The 23,270-nt window shown below is 35.7% G+C and overlaps 3 protein-coding genes across 3 annotated transcripts; 2 read left to right on the top strand and 1 right to left on the bottom strand.

Annotated features, from left to right (window-relative positions):
* Positions 1 to 2,283: 2,283 nt before the first annotated feature.
* On the bottom strand, positions 2,284 to 3,117 carry LOC133860414 (uncharacterized). Its single transcript, XM_062296028.1, has 2 exons — positions 2,866 to 3,117; positions 2,284 to 2,700 (listed from the first exon to the last, which is right to left on the bottom strand). The coding sequence occupies exons 1-2, from the start codon at positions 3,115 to 3,117 to the stop codon at positions 2,284 to 2,286; spliced, it is 669 nt and encodes a 222-aa protein (XP_062152012.1).
* Positions 3,118 to 13,982: 10,865 nt separating this feature from the next.
* LOC133861981 (elongation factor 1-gamma-like) lies at positions 13,983 to 19,090 on the top strand. Its single transcript, XM_062297813.1, has 7 exons — positions 13,983 to 14,195; positions 14,974 to 15,123; positions 15,212 to 15,272; positions 15,359 to 15,411; positions 16,524 to 16,625; positions 16,762 to 17,278; positions 18,530 to 19,090. Exons 1-7 carry the CDS (start codon positions 14,187 to 14,189, stop codon positions 18,907 to 18,909), a joined length of 1,272 nt encoding a protein of 423 aa, XP_062153797.1. The 5' UTR covers positions 13,983 to 14,186; the 3' UTR covers positions 18,910 to 19,090.
* Positions 19,091 to 19,379: 289 nt separating this feature from the next.
* Positions 19,380 to 20,886, top strand: LOC133861982 (uncharacterized). Its single transcript, XM_062297814.1, has 2 exons — positions 19,380 to 19,641; positions 20,389 to 20,886. Exons 1-2 carry the CDS (start codon positions 19,566 to 19,568, stop codon positions 20,628 to 20,630), a joined length of 318 nt encoding a protein of 105 aa, XP_062153798.1. The 5' UTR covers positions 19,380 to 19,565; the 3' UTR covers positions 20,631 to 20,886.
* The last annotated feature ends 2,384 nt before the right edge of the window (positions 20,887 to 23,270 follow it).

The raw sequence follows: 23,270 nt of genomic DNA, 5'->3' as shown, positions 1-23,270 counted from the left end.
TAGGGTTGAGGATGAGACCTCACCATTGAATAGAAACTGAGTTTCATTGCTTGTTTATGCTATTTGAGTTTATGGGCTTTGATTTCTCATTGTTCTACTCCGATTTTTGAGATTATTATTGAATATCTCTTGTGATTTTCGGATACAAGTGATGATTTGATATGGTTTCATTAAATTGATGGCTTGGGTTTTCATTTACGTTGGATATTCATTGTGTTTCATTCTATGGATACATTTGATGATTTAGTTAAAACTAGATATCTTTTATGATTTTGTATAGGGTTAGCAATTTTTGACACGACCCACGAACCCGACACGAACACGACACGGGAAAATAGGGTTAGGGTTTACTGTAATCGGGTTCGGGTCATAATCGGGTCAACCCGATTATGACCCGATTGTAATCGTGTCACATGGGTCAACCCGCGGGTTGACCCGTGTGACACGATTGTGACCCGGTTAAGTTAAAAAAAAAAAAAAACTAGTCTAACTCTAACACTAACAGTCTAACACGCTAACCCGACTAACCCGGCTAACCCGACTAACCTGAAATCAAAAAGTTCAGAAAAGTGAGAATTGAGAAAAGTCAGAAAACTCAAAACTGAATCACTGATAATCTGAATCTCTGATATTCTTCTGATTTTTGAGAAGTGAGAACTGAGAACAGTGAGAAGTGAGATTCGAGAAGTGAGAAACAGAGAAAGGGCCGAAAGTTCGAAACGGTGGAACCCTAGCCTAGTAGCCCGTCTCCCGCCGGCCCGCACTCCGCCAGCTCGCCCACCGCACTCCGCACGCCCGACCGGCGCGACTGCCAACCATTCGGCCTTTTCCCCCTCTTTGGCTCTTTCTACGCCAAACTTTTCAGTTCCTCCTCAAGGTATGGGTGTTGGTTTGGTAACTTTGGTTTCCTTTTGAGATTTACTGATTTAGGTTTGATTGGTTATTTGGTTGGTTGAAGAAGCTCTAAGCCTCTAACCGAATGGTGTTTAAACTTTAAAGGAAAATATTGTGGGTTCACTAGGTTGTCTATTAATTTGATTGACAACCCAGTGAACCCACAATATTCTGGGCGAGTGTGCCAGATTTCATGTTGGGGCTGATGAGGCTGAAGGAGTCGAAGAGAGCAATGGAGATGAGGAGGGTTAGGGAGAAGCTGAAGGGGAAAAAGAAGGACTTGGAGAGGATGAGGACGGAGACGAAGACGGAAGACCCAGCACTTGATGGTAACAGCGACGAAGACGGAAGACCCAGCGCTTGAGCCTTGATGGTAACAGCATCAGCGAGTCGGCAATGAAGAAGGAAGACCCAGAGTCCCAGACCTAGCGGCTGAAAGCCTGAAATTCCTGAATCAGTGAATCGTGTTACCCGGGTCGTGTTCGGGTAACACTGATGGGAAGTGGGTCGTGTTCGGGTTCTGCAACTCAACCCGATTAATAATCGGGTCGGGTTTGTGTTGAACCCGATTGTGTAATCGGGTTAGTCGGGTCGACACGAACCCGACCCGCCGACCCGAATTGCCAACCCTAGATTTGTAGAAAAATGGATTCATTGAATGATTTAAACAATTTTTGAAGCAAAAGTAGAACAAACATAAGATTTGTATGATGAGAACTTCAAATGGTATAGATGAGCATGAGATTAGGTTGCTATGATTTGGTGGGTGTGGATTCCAAAACCTTAGAACCTTTTATTTTCATTAATTTTGTTTATGTTTTATTTTATCAAAAACCCCTAAATTTGGAACTAGGTTAAAATATTATTAGTTTGAATAGAGATTAATTTTCGCAACTCAATTCCCTGTGGGATCGACCTCGCACTTGCAAAACGCTATATTGCAAACGATTCGTGCACTTGCGAGTACATTAAAATTTTCAAAGTGTTGAGATGTGTGAAAGCTAACCTCGGGCAGTGCGATCAGATGGAGAAACGTGTGGTTGTGTTCAACAACTGGACTAGTGTATCTCAGAAGCATCTGGAAATATATGTAATAATAGTTGGCTTTTCTTTTCTTTTTTGAACAAAAAAGAGCTCTGCATCCCCATTAATCATAAAAAACTGATCCCAACATACAATAATTTAGGATCTAGGGACTTGTTGTTCCCTAGTAACAATCTCATGAATACAGAAAGGAATATCTTATAACCATACATCATCTAAAAGAGTAGCAGCAGCAGATTTTGCAAGAACATGAGCTGCTTCGTTGAAAACTCTTGACACATGGACGAAAGAATAAGTTCTGAAGTAAATCAAATCCTGGTGAATACCCTTAAAGAAATGGCCAACTCAGGAATAATAAGGCGGGCTAGACTTCACTTCCTTGATAACCTTCATGGCATCACCTTCAAAGATCACATCAAAGAAACCCACTTCCCTAGTGAAAATAACTGCATGGGATGCTGCCATAAATTCTGCTATATGAGAGTTAGTGGCCAGTCTCACTGTCAGTCGTTTTGCCCCCAAAAGATTACCCATACAGTCTCTTGCCACAATGCCAATGCCCAAGAAACCGGCCTGTTTATTCATGGCTGCATCAAAATTTATCTTAATAACACCTGGTGGAGGGGGTTTCCAAAAACTAGGCATCTGTGCATCTCCCAACATTGGACTCGAAATCGGTTCATCCTGTTGCATACATCTCTTGAATTCATCAACATTAGACACCGCAGCTGCATGTGTATTATTTGGATCTTCAATAGTGCCCTAAAAAAGCATGACATTTCGACAGAACCAGACTCTCCTAGCTAAAACAGCAAAAAAATCCATCTGGTCTTGGCCAAAACGGTTGAGACATGCTATGAAAATTTCTATAAAGGAAAGGTTAATAAAAGCACGCTTTTGGAAAATTGATTAGCCAGCACTCCACACATCCTGTGCAGCTGGACAGGACCACAGAGCATGAACAATCGTTTCCTCCTCTTGCCTACACCAGGGACATCTATCATCCTCTACCACCTGTCGTTTAAACAGATTCTGCTTGGTAGGAAGGATGTTGCTGCAAGCACGCCACATGAAAATTTTAACTGGGTTAGGAACAGAGAGATTCCATAGGGACCGCCACACCTCAGATTCCTTCTTAACTGTCGACGATTGTCCTCGGTCTCGTTCTTGCAATTCCATGCCAAGATGGTATGCGCTCCTTACCGAAAAAAAATCCCATTTTAAGTGCCTAACCAAACAAGGCGATCCGGTGGTAGGCTTGGACTGAGAGGTATTGCAGCAATCACTTTAGCCTCTTCTGGATTGAAACATTCCTGTAATAGAGACATGTTCCACATCTTGGTTTCCCTGTCGATTAGTGTTGCTACCCAAGTATCCCCTAGTTGGTGGGACTGTGGGGATTGGATCATATGGGAAGTTGGAGTGGGAAGCCACCTATCCCCCCATATATTGATCTTGGATCCATCGCCAACTCTCCAAACAAGGCCTTACTGTAACAAATCTCTAGCCGAAAGAATACTTATCCATGCATAGGAAGGTTTATTCCCCAGGGGAGCCTCCATAAAAGAAGTCCTTGGGAAATACTTTGCTTTGAGGATTCTGCCCAACAATGATGATGGATTTTGAAGAAGTCTCCGACCTTGTTTTGCCAGTAAAGCCTTGTTAAAACATGTTAGATCCCTGAACCCCAAACCTCATTGGAGTTTGGATCGTCCCATCTTAGCCCAGCTCATCCAGTGAATTCGTGAGGTATTAGCCATATGACTCCAACAAAATTGCTGCATCAAACGATTAAGGTCCTTACATAAAGTAGTCGACAACATGAATACACTCATGCTATATGTGGGGACTTCCTGGGCTACCGCTTTCAATAATACTTCTTTGCCAGCTTAGGAAAGGAATTTGACTTTCCAGTTTGTGAGTTTTTGCCCCACCTTTTCCTTGATGCTATTGAAGACTTGTGTTTTTGACTTACCAACCAAGGCAGGCAACCCCAAGTAGGTGTCAATCCTGTGAGCTTCTATCAACCCAGCTAACCTGAGGATCTCTTCCCTTCAAGAGTGTCTGGTATTTCGACTAAAGAAAATTGAGGTTTTTTGCAAATTAAGTTTTTGACCAGAACCTGCCTATAAATCCCCAAAAGTCTCAGCTACCGGCACAATTCCACTGAATTGGATTTGCAAAAGAGGATATTGTCATTGACAAAGAAGAGATGACTGATTTTTGGCCCTTTTGGGGAGGATGGTACCCCTGTAATAATACCTTTTTGCTCTGTCTGTGATAATAAAGAACTAATCACCTCAGCACAAATCAAAAAAAAGTATGGAGAAATCGGATCACCCTGGCGAATACCCCTTGTAGGCCGAATATCTCCAACTAGTGTGCCATTGACTAAGATTGAATATTGCACCGATCTCACACAAGTCATGATAAGCTGAACCCATTTGGTATCGAAACATTCTTAACATAGCCTTACTTATGTCGAGTTTGAGCCCCATAAAACCAGTTTTACTCCACATGCATTTCTGCATTGAATGCATAATCTCATAGACCACTAAAACATTGTCAGTGATTAAATGGCCTGGAATAAAAGCACTTTGCATAGGAGAAATAATGCTAGGCAATACTGTTTTAAGCCTATTTGCCAAAACTTTGGAGATGAGTTTATAGATGACATTACACAGGCTTATAGGCCTAAAATCAGTTACATTATCAGGGGAGAGCTTTTTTGGGATAAGTGCTATAAAGGTTCTATTAATAGAAGCCTCTAGCATCCCTGTGTTTAGAAAATGTAGAATAGCACCACATACCTCCGGTTGGACAATGTGCCAGTTCTGCTGAAAAAGGCAGTTGGGAAGCCATAAGGGCCAGGAGCCTTCAGGGGAGCCATCTGGTTCAAAGCTTGGGTAATTTCCTCCACAGTAAAAGCAACCAGCAGCCTAGCATTCATCTGAGGAGTGACTTTTTTTTCCAGAGCAGCCAAACTTCATTCCACCTCCAAGTTAGTCCCAACCGTAAATAAGTCATGAAAGTAGTGAGTAAAGGCTGCCTCAATATCAGCTTGAGAGCTACAAGTTCTTCCATCCTTGTCTACAATTTTGGAAATCTGTTTTCGCCGGTTTCTCTGGGTAGCACAAGCATGGAAAATTTTTGTATTCTGATCCCCATATTTAAGCCAATCTTGTAAAAATATTTGTAGTTGAGCTGTTGAGCTTGTAATAAAGCTATAAAGTTTGGAATCTGTTGGGGGGGTGAGTTGTTGTTTATTAGGTGGATTCGTCTTTTAGGTTTTAGGTTTTTAATTAATGTAATTTTTTAAATAAATTTTCAAAATTTTAATTTTGGTTTAATTTTCAAATGGTCCGTGACTTTTGGAGGGGGGATTTTTGCAAAATTAAGGAACGGCCAAAAAATAGGAGAATCTTGAGAGAGATTTGAGTGAAAATTTTAAGAGAGAATTAATTTTTTTTATTAGGTGGATTTGGTCAATACAATTACCTTATTTGCATTTGCCAAGATCCTTTATAATTCTAAAATTTCAATTTAATATCATCAAATATTTGATACATTGTATTTATTTTGGTTAAATCAAATTTAGGGAATGTGTTCAATGCAATGAAATAATGGTGTTTTAGGTTTAAGTCTTTAACTAATGAGATTTTTTAAAGAAATTAAGAATAATTTTTCAAAATTTTAATGCCTAATGCGTGTGACTTTTGGAGGGAAGAATTTGGCAAAACAAAGGGCTAGCTGATTATAAGAGAATTTTGAGAGAGATTTGAGTGAGATTAAACTTAGATTGTTTTGTTAAAAAAAAAAAATTATTTTCCTTTTGGTTTTGTCTTGCGATTTAAAAAAATCAAGAGTGAATGAGATCATGTAACTATGGAAAATAGAATTTTCAAAAAAAAAAAAAAAAAAAAAAGATTCTTTAAGATAATTAAGGAAAGTTTGATTGTAAAATCTTTAATAAAAAATTTAAAATTTTATTTGAAAGAATAAAATCTTTATTTATTAGGTGTATTTGGTCAATCCTATTCCCATATTTTCAATTACCAAGATCCTTCATAATTCTAAGATTGCAATTTAATATCAAATAATATTTGAAATCAATAATACATTAAATTTGTATTTGATCTTCTTATGAACTTAGACTTTTAATTTTAAAATACATTTTTCCCCTTCCCAAGTGATCAAATTAGTTGAATTATATTTGATTAGGTTGCTTTTAGCACCTACTTAATTGTTTAATATTCATAGCTTAATTTGTAATTATATAAACATATATTTATTATAATGTGATTATATGAACTCAAACCTATAACTAATTTTCTAATTATACATTTATAAATTATGATTCAAACAATTCATAATTTATATACCTACTCATAATCTAGATACGAAATCTATATAGTTACATACTTAATATATAACTAATGATCGTATCATATGATCTCGAACAAAAAAGTATTATCATTTGATTTTGAATTATAAAATGTGATCTAATGATTCTTAAGTATCTAATGATATAAAATTATGTCAAAGAAAAAAATATAATGATAGAAAATTGTAACAATAGTCAATATAAATATTAATTATCATATATTGTGTTAATAACATTAACAATGATAATTATTATATAATTTATAAGTCTTAAATTATTCGATTCAAGACCCCTTAAATTGCTTTTGTTAGACCTAGTTTGTGTTGTACATATAACGTTTTGTTGTAGTTTCGGTTTATGTCTTATTTTCAGGTCTTAGTTGAAATCTAGTTCAAAACACTTGAATTAAACCTGAAAATACATCAAGGGCAATTTGGTCATTTCCAGAGTTCGAGGCTGATCCTGAAAAGATGAAAAAATCGTCCAAGGCATTTCGATCGATCGATTATTTGTACAGCTAATAATTCGATCAATCGACTTTCTGTCAACTCAACTTTGATCGATCCAGATGCGATCGATCGATTCTCAGAGCACAAAATTTTGGAAATATCTTGACCTTCTGAAAGATGCGAAGTCGATCGATCGAAAATTTTGTGCTTTGAGAATCGATCGATCTCATCTGGATCGATCAAAGTTGAGTCGACAGAAAGTCGATTGATCGAATTATTAGCTGTACAAATAATCGATCGATCGAAATGCCTTGGACGATTTTTTCATCTTTTTAGGATCAGCCTCGAACTTTGGAAATGACCAAATTGCCCTTGATGTATTTTCAGGTTTAATTCAAGTGTTTTGAACTAGATTTCAACTAAGACCTGAAAATAAGACATAAACCGAAACTACAACAAAACGTTATATGTACAACACAAACTAGGTCTAACAAATGCAATTTAAGGGGTCTTGAATCGAATAATTCAAGACTTATCAATAATCAAATGATCCTATGTATCTAATGATAATACTTAGATCATATGATCATATCTAACGATTATATGGAACAATTTTAGATCATATAAGCACATGATCTAAATTGTAATGATAATACTTAATTTGTGATTATAATTAACAGATTGGTGACTCTAATCCTAATTACTTAATTTGGGATTATATGAATCAATTTACCATCCAAACACTCAATCATTGTATTAGTATGAATTTGTTACTTAATTTATGCTTACATACAAAATATTGTTTATTAATATACTATATTATAAAAATAAGTTATATATTAACAAATTAATATATATATACACACGAGTTGAGCCTTAATAAATTAGTCGATCCTTATACGAGTGAGTTTACGAGTTTTAATCAAGTCGAGCCAAGTTTATACGAGTTTGCATCGTTTAATAATTGAGTTTGATTTCATGTTCACGAATAGCTTATTTGATAATCGATTCGAGCACGAGTCGAGTTTATACGAGCCAATCTCGAGTAAGCTCACGAGTAGCTCAACTCGTTTACATCCTTAGTCACAATGAAGTAAATTGAAAATTTTATTGGATAGTGAATGACTTACAGGAAATGGCAAGCGATGTTGCTTAGCCAAAGGACAAATTGTACAACAATTATTGGAATCAACAGTAATGCTAGAGTCATATTGACTAAGTAGCTTTATTCTAGAATTGGACAATGTCCTAAACGAAAAATGCCATACATCAGAAGAAATATTTTTAACAGAAACACTTTGAGCTAAAGGAACAGAGGAGATAGGAGAAAAAACAGGTCTATTGAGCAGGTGGAATAGGCCGCCACTTTCTCTACGCACTCCATTCTCCATGTCAACAGGTTCTGAATGAAGCAAAAATCAACAAGAAAAATAAGATAACAAGAAGAGAATTTTGTGAGTTTACTTGCTGATATAAGATTGAATGAAAAAGCAGGAACACACAGAACATTGGTTAGAATCAGAGAAGCAGAAATTCTAACTGTACCAATATGTGTTACTGAAACAAATTATCCATTGGGGAGCTTGACAAACTTGGAAATAGTAGATATTATGGTTGTAAAAAAGGAGATAGAACAAACCATGTGATCAGTAGCACCCATGTCTATGATCCACGGATGATTGACAAGTTTTGAAGCAGTTTGAAAAGAAGAGATAGAAGAGAGAACATAATGATGAAAACGATTGTTTAAGGAATCATAAGGATTGAAAGCAGTACATAACATGTTAGCAACAAGTCGATTTTGAGGCACTCCAACCTGATTTACGGAGGAAACCACATCCGGATTGTTGGATTTGATCATAGCAAATAATTGTTGAATCTACTCTTGAATGAGAGGTATTGTGGCAGAGGATGTTTCTATCTCAGAAACTTGATTGGTTGAAAATTGTTCGGTAGCAGATTTACCCTTGGTGAACTTGAAACTAGGAGGGAAACCGTGTAGCCCATAACACTTCTCCATTGTGTGACCATAAACACCATAGTGTGTACAGGTAGGTCGATCCTTTCGATTGGCACTTGGTTTGCCACATCGAGGGTTAGAAGAATTCATAACAGCAGGTTGAGTAAATGAAGATGATGAAGCAGATGGACCTTTAGTCAACAAGGTGGATGCATTGTGCTAAGTGAGTCAGAAATCTCACTTTGGCGTTCATGTTGAACGACTAAGGAGAAAACCTTGTCAATGGGTGGAAGAGGATCCATTAAAAAGATTTGTCCTTTTACATGAGAAAATGACTCATTCAGTCCCATGAGGAACTGAAGAACATATTCCTGGTGATGATACTCGTTGAGAGTTTTCAGAACACCACAGGAACATTTGCCACAATGACAAACTAGTAAGGGACGATAGATAAGTAATTCATCCCATAAGCTTTTGAGAGCAGTGAAATAACTGCTTACCGATTGATTATCTTGAGTCATGACAGAGATTGCCTTCTGGATTTGAAAGATTCGAGGTCCATTCTATTGTGAGAAACAATTACGAAGATCATTCCACATGATTTTCCCAGAATCAATGGAAATAACGCTTGCTGCAATCTCTTTGGAAATGGAATTAATAATCCATGACAATACCATATTGTTGCACCAAGTCCATGAGAAAAAATCTGGATCAGGAGAATGAAGTCTCGGCAAGTCGCCATTGATGAATTGGAGTTTGTTCTTGGCAATCAAGGCCATGAACATTGATTGACTCCATGTATAATAGTTGTCGCCAGTGAGCAATTGAGTAGCAAGGATTGAACCAGGGATGTCACCATGGTAAAGATACAATAATTAGAATCCATTGTAGAGATTGTTGAATTCGAAGAATTGGATTCCATGAACAATATGAAACCAGATTATGAAAGAAAAAAAAAATATGAAATCAGATGATTGAGATCAAACGATTGAGAGAGCGAAAGAACTAGGGTTTAGATATGCTTTGATACCATATCCGAAATGAAAACGGAGAATATTTGGGATTTGCTCAATTGCATTGAATGAATGAAGAAGCTTTACAAAATAGTATTTATACATGCTGCAAATTCTGCAGAAAAGAAAGACTAACTAAGGCTAATGTCTAACTTGCTAGAGAAGTAAACTAACAATCAACTAACTAAATACAGCTAAATTAACACATGTTCTAAATACATTTAACACGTGTAGCTCAATATTTAAAATCACAATTGGATCAAAATTATTATTTGATGAGTAATTATAAGAGTAAATTAAGTGTCCATAAAAAAATGAGGTGGGTTTTAAAATTATCATTGGGTGTGTGATTGATCAAATCGTGATTTTAAAAAGCATCTCATTTTTTGATGAACATTTGATGGACACTTAATGTACTCCTAGAATTACTCGTATTTGATCAATCACACGCTCAATGGTGATTTTAAAAGCTACCTAATTTTTTGATGGACACTTATATGACATTTAAAATTACTCTAATTTGACCCAACTCTATTGTCTCCCTTTTAAAAACCCCATTTACCTGGCCAACTATCCTTTTTTCCTATTACCAAAATTTTGTTGTTACTTGTTAGGGATGATAAAACGGATTGGTGTGTTGGGTTTGTGTATACCTGTTAATTGTAAATTCTGACACAACCCATTTAAATAAAGGGTTGACAAGATACCATCCGCTAGACACGTTTGATTTTTTTTTTTTTTACCACCATTGGATAAGATGGTCTTTCATGCCCATGAACGGTTTGATGAAACGTATGCCCATAAAAGGCCGGAGACTTCAACTTGGAGTTGAACTTGTCAAAACAGGCGAAGGGATAATGAGGTATAAGAGCATTTCCAGTAGCTACCTAACGATTTTCCCTAAATATAGGGAATAAAACTATTTTTTGCTTCCCTATCAAACAACATCCAACTACAGCTTCCTTTTATCTTTTCCTATAACATAAAAATACTTTCTTTTTTTTTTTTAAACTTTTTACTTTTGTTTTGTTTTTTTTTTTAATTATTATTTTCTTCTTCTTTTCTTTTCTCTTCATCGTCTTCTTCTTCTTCTTCTTCTTCTTCTTCTTCTTCTCTTTCTCTCTCTCTCTCTCTCCGTCACACGCAAGAACCCAAGATGCAGAAAACCCAAGCCTCACATCCCTTATGTTTCCCCCTTCTGAACATCATGTTAAGCCAGATGTAGTAAAACCCTTCTATATTCTCGAGCCCTTCCATTTCATTTCTTCACTAGCCATGGTCTATAGAGAGAGAGAGATGAAGAGCGGATGAGAGCGTGAGAGAGGGAGGTGTTGGTGGCGATAGGACTGGAAGGTATCTCGAAGAGAATATAGTTGTTCCCACCTTGCCCAATGCACAACGATGGTGGCGTAACCATCGTGCTATAATCTCTCTGTCGGCCTGAACAATACGTTCATCGTCTCTCTCAATCTCATTCTTTCGCTCTATTTAGTATCTTCTCTTTCGCAAATACCGTGCAGAAGAGGATAAAAGTGTGTGAAGATTGATTGAAGAAAGGACGAAGTGACGAACAGAGACTTGCTTGTAGAAGAGGATAAAAGTGTATAGGAAGTTGTGATAGGGGAGAGAGTGTCGTCTTTTTTTTTCTTTTTTCTTTTTTCATTTTAATATGCATTTGGTAGAATTGTAGTATTTTTAGTCTTTAAGAAGAATCTGTTGTAAGCCCGTTTATATATATATATATATATAGATTTTTCCTATATATAGGGAACAAAAACAATTTTAGGGTTACTCTTGTGAATGCACTAAGAGGACCAGATTGTATGTAAAAAGGAAAAAAAAAAAAAAAAAAAGAGAGAGAAAATTTAGGAGGAATGAATCTAGGGTTTCAAATATGGAACTAAGGAGTATGTGATAGATTAGAAAAAAAAAAAAAAAAAAAAAAAAAAAAAAAAAAAAAAAAGAAGAAGAAGAAGAAGAAGAAGAAGAAGAAGAAGAAGAAGAAGAAAAGAAAAAGGAAAAAAAAGGAAGGAAGAAAGAAAAAGGATAGGAGGGGGAGCTCCGGAGCTAGTTTTCGAAGGAAGAACAAAAAATGAAAGACCAAGACATGCGAAAAGGGGTAAAAGAAGAATAGAAAACAAAGAAAGTGGTAAAAGAAGAATGAACGGCTGAAATTGGGTTAGACAGATATGAGGGGCAAGAATGAATGGCGTGTTCCTAAGAGTCACACTCACATTGGTTGATGCTAGGGATTTTTTGGGAGGGGGAAATGAGGGGTCCAAAGATGTGAGGACTCTTCTGGTGTGTGTGGTAAAGATTTTTTAGGTGAGTTTTATTTTTTGAATAGTAATAAGAAAGGATTAATGTGATATAAAATAGAAAAAAGTTTTAAGTTTTTTGTATAAAAAAAGTGAAAGCTTTGGTTTGTAGTGAGTATTTTTGTTTGAATAATAAAAAAATAATTGATGGGATATAAAAAGTAATAAATAAATAAATAAATAAAATATTTGAAAGTTGACTCTTTTTTTATATAAGTGAAGGTGGGAGAAAGGTGTCTGCCAATATTGCAAGATGAGTTCTCTTAAGATATTTTCAAAGGAAAAATGGTCAGCACTACTGAGTTGGTTGTAGGATGTGGCATTACTACTTCCAAAACAGAACAATATCGTAGCACGCACTCATTGTGCCTTGAAGATTGGAGCAATGTTATAATTCATGGGTCAAGTGGACACCCACGGGCCAAGCGGACACTCATGGGTCAAGCAGCTTAACCCGTGATTGACTTATTTATACCAAATTTTAACCATTAATTTCGTGTCGTATTCGTATTAGGTTTAGAGGTCACATCAAAACTTGCTGGCCCTATTACTTGTTCTAATGAAAACAATAGGAAAAAATACACATACTTTTTCCAAACTACCAAAATATTTGCATTTTCCTCATAAACTACCAATTGAACCATTGTCCACATCCTAACAAGAATTGCATCCTAAGGGGTAGCTCAATCGGCTGGGGATCACACTTCATGAAGCGAAGGTCACTAGTTCGAATCCTCCCTTCTCCTCTTGTGTAGACATGTCAAAAAAACAACCAAAGAATTGCAATGTACTCTATCTATTCTGAAAATGACAAAAATATCTTTAGTAAAAAAAAATTCTATTTTTTTTTTTTAAAAAAAAAAAAACTGGGAACCCACGACAGCTATCGTATGTTGCTTCTTTTCTTTCTTTCTTTTTCACTTCAAATTTTAGGAGTTTTTTGTTTGTTGTCTTTTTTAAAAAATGGCATTTTTGTCTTTTGTAGGACAAAAGGACATTGTAATTTTCTGTTAGTATGGGAGAAGGACATTACTTTACTTGAAAATTTGAAAAGACATTGTAAATTGCTTTTTCCAAAACAATAAATTTTTTAATAGCTTTTGAGGGAAGATTTGCTTGGAATCTGTTAAATGTTTAAATTTTTCCGAGTTTTATTTGTAGTTTGTCAACTGTTAAATCTCTCAGTTTATTTAAGTTGCTCAAGAGTACTTGATAGAGTACTTGAGTATGGATTGTCTTGAGGAGCTTGATGCATGTGAATATGCTACAAGACAAGTAGCACCCTCTTAAAAAGAACTTATCCTTTTATCACACTTTGTAAAGACGGAAGTTTGTACGTTATAGGAGTGTAAACATGGGCGGTTACTAACCGCTTTTATAAGCGGTTAGAAAAAATTGCTAAACCCCTAATCGCTTAAGATGGGGACGGTTAACAGTTCTAGGAGTAGGCAAAGGTCGTTAATAACCGTTATATATATATACACACACACATATACAAAATGACGTCATTTTGGTACGTTCGATATAAGATTTTTGTTTTGAGTCTAATAAAATTGATATTTATTCATAAAAAAAAAAATTCTTGAACTTGGCTACATTTTAAAGCTTTCTAATTATTTATAAAGGCCCAAAACCATCTAAAATGGTCCCTAAAAAGAGGCTCAAAGAATGCACAAAATATCAAAATAGGTCTACTTCTAAAAAAAATGATTATGTGATACAGTTATAAGTTTCAATAACCGATAGCTAGACGTTATTTTAAACCTACTAATTACCTAAAACGAAGTGATTATATTTACAAAAAATTTATAACTGCCCAAAACGGTTGCTATTAAAAGTAATAATTATAACCGCAATTGCTTTTACACATTGTCAGCCCAAGAAAGTCTTCCAAGTAAATCCCTAGGCATTCCAAAATGGGCCGTTCAAATTGCGTACATGCTCATAGATATCTGAGAGAATATACGACCCGTATCCGCATCTTTGTAAAGCGTAAACCCTAGACTGGATCGCTCACTCATCACCGCCCCTACATTTCCCTCCACGCAAACCCTAACCTTTTTTTCTCTCTCTCTCACTCTCTCACTCATCACATCAAAGAGTACAAAGGATCTCTGCTAAGCCATGGCTCTGGTAAGTTCTCAAGAGTCTCACTCTCATCTATATCTCTGTTTTTTGTTAAACAAATTTCTGTTTTAGTGTACATTTAGTTGTCATTTAGATCTGTATGCGTCATTATACGATTTAGTCTTTGTTGAATTCGTTTCAATTGGGCTTTTTTTTTTTTTTTTTTTTTTCACGTTTCTGTCAATTTTGGGTTTTGTGCTCTCTGTTGGTTTGCTGAGAAAAGGATAGACTTCCAGAGGCGATGTTTCAACTCAATCTCAAGATTAAATATTGGGTCTTCTTACTTTTTCTTTCCCCTCCTAAGTATTCCTTTATATATTGTCCGCCACTGTGTGTAGAGACAGTTGGTGCTGAAGCTTTGTGATAATGTATCTTTGTGTTGAGACAATAAGTTTGGACGACAATGTGGGGATATTGTATGACAACTTTGGGATTGGATTCGTTTCAAAAATCCTTGGATTTGAATTGGATTAGTGCCCTTCTATGCTTCTGTTCCATTGGTAGACACCTTGTAATTAAATGGGCTATCTTCAAGGAGAAAATGCACAGCCAAATGTGGATTTTCTCTCCGTAATTTCTCTTCCCTTTATTTGAAAATGAAAGTTGTTGGTAACCTGAATCAAGCTGATACCTGATGGACATGTGCCATTTATTAAGAACCCATAGTTTTTGATTCGAAGGGATGACTCTCATTTAAGCATTTGTTGTGAGGATAGATCGTAATCATCATCATAAACTTAAGTGGATGATGTAAGTACATACAACTGATGTTTATCATCTATAGGTCCTGCATGCAGGGAACACAAACAAGAATGCTTACAAGGCACTTATTGTTGCGGCGTACAGTGGAGTCAATGTTGAATTGGCGAAGAATTTTGAGATGGGTGTTTCAAACAAAACTCCTGAGTTTCAGAAGATGAACCCTATTGGAAAGGTGGGCTCCTTCAGTAGATGAAAATTCCTTTCATCTGCCATATGTTTCTTATGTCTGGTTTTCCTAAAAAGGGTCTCTTCTTGTTTAGGTTCCTGTGCTGGAGACACCTGATGGTCCTGTATTTGAGAGTAATGCCATTGCACGCTATGGTGAGGCTATCTTTTAAACTAACCTTATATTATTTTGAAGGTTATGGTAAGATTTGAATTTTATAGTCGGTTATTACTTGCTGCAGTTACGCGCTTGAAGGCCGATAATCCTCTCTATGGTTCTTCATTGATTGAATGTGTAAGTGATACAAGGGCTGTCTGGGGATATTAAAAGATTTATTTGTCACTTTCTATGTCCTCAAGTCCATATTTGCATATGCTGATTTAGCTTTCATTTGGAATTCGACTTTTTTAGGCTTTTAAAATTTTTTGTGGTTACTCTAGTGTAGTTTTTCTCAACGTGGAGTCTATATGGTATGTTGCAAATCTTAAAAATACATGAAATTAATTTTTTAATCTCAACATACTGTTTGGTTAACCTAAAAGATTGAATTTTTTTTTTTTAAAGTGAAAGGCAGTATTATTTAAAGGTGTACAAACGGTTATAATTGGCGGTTATTGGCTAAAACCGCTAACCGCCTAGGCGGTTATTGCATTTTACCAACCGCAACTGCTAACCACTTAGGCGGAGGCGGTTATTTTTATAACTGCCGGTTAGCGGTTATTGTGTTTATAATTGGTGGTTTTAAAACCGCTTTTCAATTTATGTTTTGGGCCGATTTTGGTGCAAATTTTAATTTTTTCAAAAAAGACTAATCATTTTTGGACATTTTGTCTTTTGGTATAAAATTAACAAATCTAAATACAAATCCAAAATATTTATTAAAAGAAAAATACAAATACAAATTCAAAACACAAACACAAACAAATCCAAAACCAAAACATTACAAATCCAAAACCAGATATGAACCCCAACCAATGAGCCCATACTATTTTTTTTATACATACAATATATATATGAGTAGGCGGTTAGCGGTTTTTAGCCACTTTCCCCAAACCCTATAACCGCCTTTGAAAGCAGTTATACGGTTAGCGGTTTAAAGCGGTTATAACCGCTCCGTTTGTACACCCCTAGTATTATCATAATCAGATGGCATGATTAGTTATCCAATAAATAAATAAAAAATAAAAAAAAACCCTGGAATATCCAAATCAAACAGGCACAGAGTGACAACATTTTGGATTTGGATTTGCACTCTCTAATTCTAATAATAGGCACTGATTTCACGCAGCTAAATTTTACCTGTACTATTGCTAGAGTTCTCATAATGCTACTATGCTTGCTAATATTGTCATGCTCTTTTGTTGAGATGGAGTCACTCTTGATATGTTGCACACTTCTTTCGGCAGGCCCATATTGAACAGTGGATTGATTTTGCATCATTGGAAATTGATGCCAATATTTTGCGCTGGTTCATACCACGAGTTGGTTTTGCAGTATACCTTCCACCGGTTAGTCAAGCCCTGCTTTTATCTATTCTGTTCTTTCATATGTAACTACTTCGTATGTAACTACTTTGTATATCTGGAATTAGTGGAAATTATTGAGTTATAATTCCTTATATAATTTTCTCTTATCTGCATGAAGGCCGAAGAAGCTGCAATTTCTGCGCTGAAGAGAGCGCTAGATGCCTTGAATACTCATCTTGCTTCCAACACTTACCTTGTCGGACATTCTGTGACACTGGCTGATATCATTATGATCTGTAACTTGGTTCTGGGGTTTAACCGGATCTTGACTAAGAGTTTTACCTCTGAGTTCCCTCACGTTGAGAGATACTTCTGGACCTTGGTTAATCAGCCAAATTTCCGAAAGATATTGGGTGAGGTGAAGCAAACTGAATCCGTTCCACCTGTTCAGTCTGCAAAGAAGCCTTCACAGCCAAAAGAACCTGCTAAACCTAAGTCGAAAAATGAACCAAAGAAAGAGGTCAAGAAAGAATCAGCACCATCTAGAGCAGAAGAGGCTGTTGAGGAGGAAGAGGCACCCAAGCCCAAAGCAAAGAATCCTCTTGATCTTTTGCCTCCTAGCAAGATGATTCTGGATGAATGGAAAAGGCTTTACTCAAACACAAAGACTAACTTCCGCGAGGTTGCAATTAAAGGTATATCCCTTATAAGCTACCCACCCCAAAAGTACAAGCGAATGGATTCATTCCCATGCTTTAATTTGCGGATGTTGTTCATTTTGGAAATAATAGTGATGCATGAAGTTTGTCTAGTACCTATTTCATAAATTAATTACAGTGAAATTGTTGGGTGATTTCCAATATCTCACTTTCCTTTATGCTATAAGCTGGTGTAAAAAGTACTTTAATGCATCTTCTGATACGCAGTTCCAATTTTCTGGATTGTTCAATGCACAACTTTGCAGTATTTTCTGTCTACATCATTGTTTTAACTGCTTATCAAAAAAAAAAAAAAATACCATTGTGTTTACTAGAAACTTATTATTTTTGTAGGACTAATTTAGGGTTTATTATTGAACACTGGTGTGAATTTTCTTTATATTTCTTCTTTCTATTTTCTGTTTTTCTTACTCAAATTTCTGTTCAGATCTTTGTTTGTTTTAAACCTTATTTGGGCTTCGTATTGATAAAAGAAAAAAAAATAAAAATCTATTTGGGCTTTGTCTTGCAATTATTACCCATCCGGAGCTTCAACTTTGGTCATTTGGTGGGTTGAGAAATTCTTAATAGAAATGATAAATTGTCGTATGATTAGTGCCAAAGTAGAATCTTGAATGGTTCATACATGTTTTTATCTGTTCATAATCTTACTGCCCAAAAAATTATATCACTTGAAAATTGGCAGGATTTCTTCAATCTTGCTTTGCTTTACCTTTCTTCTTCATGAGATTCTACTGTTTTCGTGCTTACTGATTTGTTAACTTCTTTTTAGCAAGTATAGACATGTATGCAAATGGGAGTTACTTATAATAAAAAAAATGTATACAAATGTGAGTCTGGGTATGGTTTGTATATGTTTGTCAGATTTTGAATTTGTCTGGTTAAAGTTCTAAGTTGGACTTGCTACTAGTGAATATATTGGGTTTGATTGAATGCTGATAAACTAGAGAAATAACTGTTTGATTCAGTGTATTAGTTGTATTTGCATTATATTCGGTATATAAAGATAAATGTAACGACTCATGAGTAGTGTCTTGCCCAAACGTTGTGGCTGTCTGGGCTCTAGCCATGCTACTGTTTAATCAATATATTTTTCTCGAATTAAATTTTCATAAAATAGAATTAAAAAAAATTGATATGAAGGTGCATTCCACATCATTGTTGTCTCTGTTTCTGTCAGTAGTCTTGTTGTGGTACTTGTTTCTTCATCTTTGCTTTCTTTTGCAGGGTTTTGGGACATGTATGATCCTGAGGGCTACTCCCTTTGGTTCTGTGATTACAAGTATAATGACGAGAACACTGTCTCCTTTGTAACTTTGAACAAGGTTGGTGGTTTCCTGCAACGTATGGATTTGGCTCGTAAGTACGCATTTGGGAAGATGTTGGTTATTGGCTCAGAGGCACCATTCAAGGTGAAGGGGCTGTGGCTCTTTCGTGGACAAGAAGTTCCTCAGTTCATTATTGACGAGTGTTATGATATGGAGCTGTACGAATGGAAGAAGGTTGACATTAATGATGAAGCTCAGAAAGAGCGTGCCAATCAAATGATCGAAGACTATGAGCCTTTCGAGGGGGAGGCTTTGTTGGATGCCAAGTGCTTCAAGTGATAACTTCCTGACTTGTGTAATTTTACTGGCTTCTCTTAATGATGAGCCTAAATTTTTGATTTTACTATTTTTTTTTTAATTTTTTTGGTTAGACACAAATTGGCCCCTTTTCATCTATTTGTAGCTGTTTAATGACGTTGTTATAATCCTATGTTTTTGGTCCCATGGTGGGATTTCTCTAGACTTTTAATTAAATCACATTTCAATTAAAAAAGTTTAAAAACTTGGATTAGATGTATCAAACACTGGAAAATCGATTTCTAGTTGAAATAAAATAATCTGTACCAAACGGACCTTAAAGTTGGTGGTCCGTCGGACTGTCGGTACGTTATTAAGTTGATCAAGGTAGACTGGGTCTACCTCTTCCTTTTTTTATTCTCTCTCTCAAGAAATGGGGTTCCAAAATCAAATGAAATAGCCTTAGAAAAATAAAAATAAAAGCTAAAAAAAGGAAAATGCGTAGTAATTTGGTGAGGACGCAAAAGCTGACCCGTTGCATAGACAGATCCAGTTGTTTGACGTGGTCGAGTCATTAAGTTCAGTTTGGTGAGGACGCCCATTAGGAATCCTCCTATTTCACTTTATTTTTCAATTTTGTCCTGTAGAGAGGGAGGCGCAGAGAGAGAGAGAGAGAGAGAGAGAGAGAGCGAGAAGACATGATTAGAATTGGAAGCCCAAGATCTCTGCGATTCCCGTTTCTGTTTTGCTTGATCCATCTGCATTTAATTACAGGTTTCTCTCTCTCTCTCTCTCTCTCTCTCTCTATGTGTGTGTGTGCGCGCGCGCGCGCGGATTTGGGGGTGGGTGATTATTATTGTTAGCCAATTTTCCAAATTTCAAAAATTGTGCAAAAGCATTCTTCTATTTTATGTTGTTCTGGATAGAATGTCTCAGCTCAAGTTTTGCCAAGCAGTATTTTGTAGCTTCAGTTGAATTACTGTATATAAAGATTTTGTGAAAATTTGACGTTGGACTTGGAGGGAAACACCTAGATGATAAGGATTTAGCACTGCATTCCGTTATTTTGTTTGTAATTTTGGGATTATTGTTAGGATTGTTGAAAATGATTAGGATGGATTTTGGAAAATTTGTGATAATGCTCGACTGAAGAATTGAAATTTCTAGGTTTTTATTTTTTCGCTCACTATACTATGTAATTAGCGGGTTGAAATATATTCCTTGCTTCTCTGGGCAAAGATTTAGATGAAATTTGCTTTGGGAACCAATAAAAGTTGTTCCAGCAATGGGCAAGCTTCAAAATTTTAGACTCTTTTTTTTTTTTTTTTTTTTTGTCTATGATTCTTTGCAACCAAATACGTAACTGCACAATCTAGATACGATCACCTAGTTAATGCGACTTTCTTAGTTTTATGGGCTTCTGCTACTCTACAATTACATGGAGTTACATGAAAGAAATTGTGATCTGAAAATTGAAGTTGTTTTGCCGATACTATGTCTAAAAAATTTGTGTATCTGAAGGCTTGGCAAGTGACCCATCAAATTCAGAAAATGAAAATAAAGCTGCGAGTCATGGTACTTCGAGTGGCTCTGTAGGGATCAAGGTAGCCATTGTATGCCTTGGTGTGGTTGCGGTTCTTGGTTTCTCTGTGCTCTTATTCAAGATATGGCAAAGGAAGAAGCGAGAAGAGCAGCATGCCCGTCTCCTTAAGCTGTTTGAAGATGACGATGAGCTAGAGGTTGAACTTGGTATTCGGGATTGAGATCCTTTCTCATTTGTGTATTGCCTGTATTTTAGATGAGGTGCACCTCATGGCTTTTGTCTATCACAATATTGTTTTCACTGCCCTGTTAGTATAGGTCATTTCAAACTATATAATTACAATTTTTTCTGCTTTGAATCTTTATTGTATAATGGTTTGTAGAACTTATATTTTTTGTGCTTATAGGTGATCTAATCCAAGGGAATGTTGGTTTTCCCAAGAAATATTGAGTATGTCTCTCACTTTGATTGTCTTATGACTTTGGCTTTACGATTCTAATAGCTCCTTCTCATTCTTTCCCCGCCTTCCTCTTAATTTTGTGTTCATAAATTTTCTTTTTATATGTTCTCATTTCCTGTCACTAGTGCATCTTATTGTGAAATAGTGATGAAATTTGCATTTTGCACCATGATAGGAAAGCTCAATCATTTTCCACTTCTACTAATTTAGTAACTAGAAATGCACTACCAGTCTACCACTATCTAGCTTGTAATGATAAACACCTGAATTGTTGTAATTAGATAAGCAGGGAAAAATTAGTTGTTGAAAACGCCGGGGAATTATAAACACCTTCCAAATTTATATCCCAAACTATGGATAATAACACCCCTTTACACTATATAGTTAAGTTTTCCGGATAATTTTTTTAGCAATTCTAACCTAGGGTTGCCTCCCACCCAAGCTTTTGGAATACATCACAAATAGTGATGATTTATAAGCAATTTTAGTGTCAACTTGTATTTGAGAAGGAAATGGTATAATCTGTCATATGATTAAGTGTATTTAAGATTCTTAAGGATTCTAATCATTATCTTTCGGGATGCTTGATTTATATTGATCCTTGCTTTCAGCATGCTGGATGATACTTTCATGACCTTGCCTTTTGAAGCACAATTTTGATTGTGTCTAGGAAATTATCTAGTGTAAGTAATTGAAGTAAAGGAATAGCATAAGGGACCTGTTTTTGCTAAAGCTGTAATTGTGATTCCCATGGCTGTTTGAAGCATCTTATTAGATACTCTCATTTCAAACCTGCAAAAGTAACAGAAGCATCTTTTGGCAATAGTACTATCCATACCAATAACTAATGGCATGGGAAAGTCAAAATGTTATCATTTTCTCATCTTACTTACATGGTTGTTTAAAGGAATGAGAGATTGGAGAGGTTCTTCCCACAGAATTAGGGTGGGGTGATGAAGTAGATAAGCACCTCTTGGATTGTGTGTGATTGTGTTAACCATCAAGTTGAAGGAAATTTTTTGCAACTTGCTTCAAATTACAGAAACACAATCTTTTTGTGAAGTGACCATATGAGGTTTTAGACGGATTAGTTGCTATTTGAGACTAATAGGATATAAAATTAGTGCATTTGTCAAATCTGGAGGTAACATGTTTGATAACAAGATGATCGGAACTTGTCTAAGATAGTTTGGCATGTATTATGAAGAAATTGGATTTGTTGTTCAACTAGAAATAAAAGGAAGACCAAAATAGGATATGGGCCATGTCGGCAAAAATTAACATGATACTATTTGATTACGTGGAATAAAAGAATGTAGATTGCAGTGGTTAATTTTGAGGTGCAGCAGTTATTTTGACAGGCAACTTAATATCAATTTCAACTTAAAGGAATTTCCTTCTCATAGCAGTGTTGTAATCAGAAATATGGATGATGTTGGAACCCTTTTACTTGGTAGTTTAAAATATCCACATCAGGATATAGATTCTCTCTCTTTGTTTTTTCTGTTTGAAAAGAAGTAATATGGTCTTTTTTCTTTCTGAAAAAAAAGAAAAAGACAAAAAAAGACAGACAGACAGACAAAAACTAGAAAAGACAAATATCTCTAAATCAAATGCATATTTTGTATGTTAAATATATTAAATTGATTTAATGAGTGATAGTGATATCGATAATTCATCTTCTCATTTTGGAAGTTCAGAACTACCACAATGAGCTATATGGTCTGTCTTTGTTTTCATCCAACTGGTTAATACTACAGGAAAGTACTGTATATTTTACTATATGTGAGCTTAGATTAAACATATATAACTTTTTGAAGTATTGCTCGAGTTGGAAGGCCTCTCAAATGATTGCTGCTGTAACAGCATTTAGTACACTCCCTCAAGATGTAAAAAGTCTCGAGTGCATGTTTTTTTTGGAAGCCTGCAATTCAGATCTATATTACTCATCTTTTAAGAGATTATTGAAATTATTGAATGACCAATAATTAGGAATGTTGACATTGATGGTGAATAGGCCTATATCCTTCAAGATCTATCTCAGCACAGCATGAAGCCACAGTGGTCTCCTCTCACAGGTTGTGTAAAGATCAACTCAAAACTAAGTAAGAACTGAAGTGGCTCAGACCAAATTTTTCCCAGTCCCAGAACTCAAACAAGTCCTCAATGTCTAAGCTTTCTTCGTTCAAACAAAAGGCATGAAAATTCTAAAAATATTCTTTTAACATAAATTTCAACTAGTTTGGAGGAATCTGCCCATTGAGAACCATCTGGATATTGAATCATCTATTTTACACTCAACATGAGATTGGAGATTGACTCATTCAACATGTTCAACATATATTGGAGATTGATTGTTAAAGGCAAACTTAATTCTTGGGAGAGATTCTGCGAAGTATT

This window comes from Alnus glutinosa, chromosome 2, assembly GCF_958979055.1.
Source record: "Alnus glutinosa chromosome 2, dhAlnGlut1.1, whole genome shotgun sequence".
Lineage (NCBI taxonomy): Eukaryota > Viridiplantae > Streptophyta > Magnoliopsida > Fagales > Betulaceae > Alnus > Alnus glutinosa.
The sequence above is the reverse complement of the archived record's forward strand: the minus strand, read 5'-3'. Positions and strand labels throughout refer to the sequence as shown.

What these genes read in the sequence shown, in the direction of transcription:
- LOC133861982 (XM_062297814.1), top strand. Translation starts at nt 19,566, where the DNA reads ATGATTAGAATTGGAAGCCCAAGATCTCTGCGATTCCCGTTTCTGTTT. An exon ending in CCATCTGCATTTAATTACAG is followed by an intron (nt 19,642 to 20,388) that starts GTTTCTCTCTCT and finishes GTGTATCTGAAG; the next exon opens with GCTTGGCAAGTGACCCATCA.
- LOC133860414 (XM_062296028.1), bottom strand. Translation starts at nt 3,117, where the DNA reads ATGGAATTGCAAGAACGAGACCGAGGACAATCGTCGACAGTTAAGAAG. An exon ending in CCTGTCCAGCTGCACAGGAT is followed by an intron (nt 2,701 to 2,865) that starts GTGTGGAGTGCT and finishes ATGCTTTTTTAG; the next exon opens with GGCACTATTGAAGATCCAAA.
- LOC133861981 (XM_062297813.1), top strand. An exon ending in TAATGCCATTGCACGCTATG is followed by an intron (nt 15,273 to 15,358) that starts GTGAGGCTATCT and finishes TACTTGCTGCAG; the next exon opens with TTACGCGCTTGAAGGCCGAT. An exon ending in GTTCTTCATTGATTGAATGT is followed by an intron (nt 15,412 to 16,523) that starts GTAAGTGATACA and finishes TTCTTTCGGCAG; the next exon opens with GCCCATATTGAACAGTGGAT.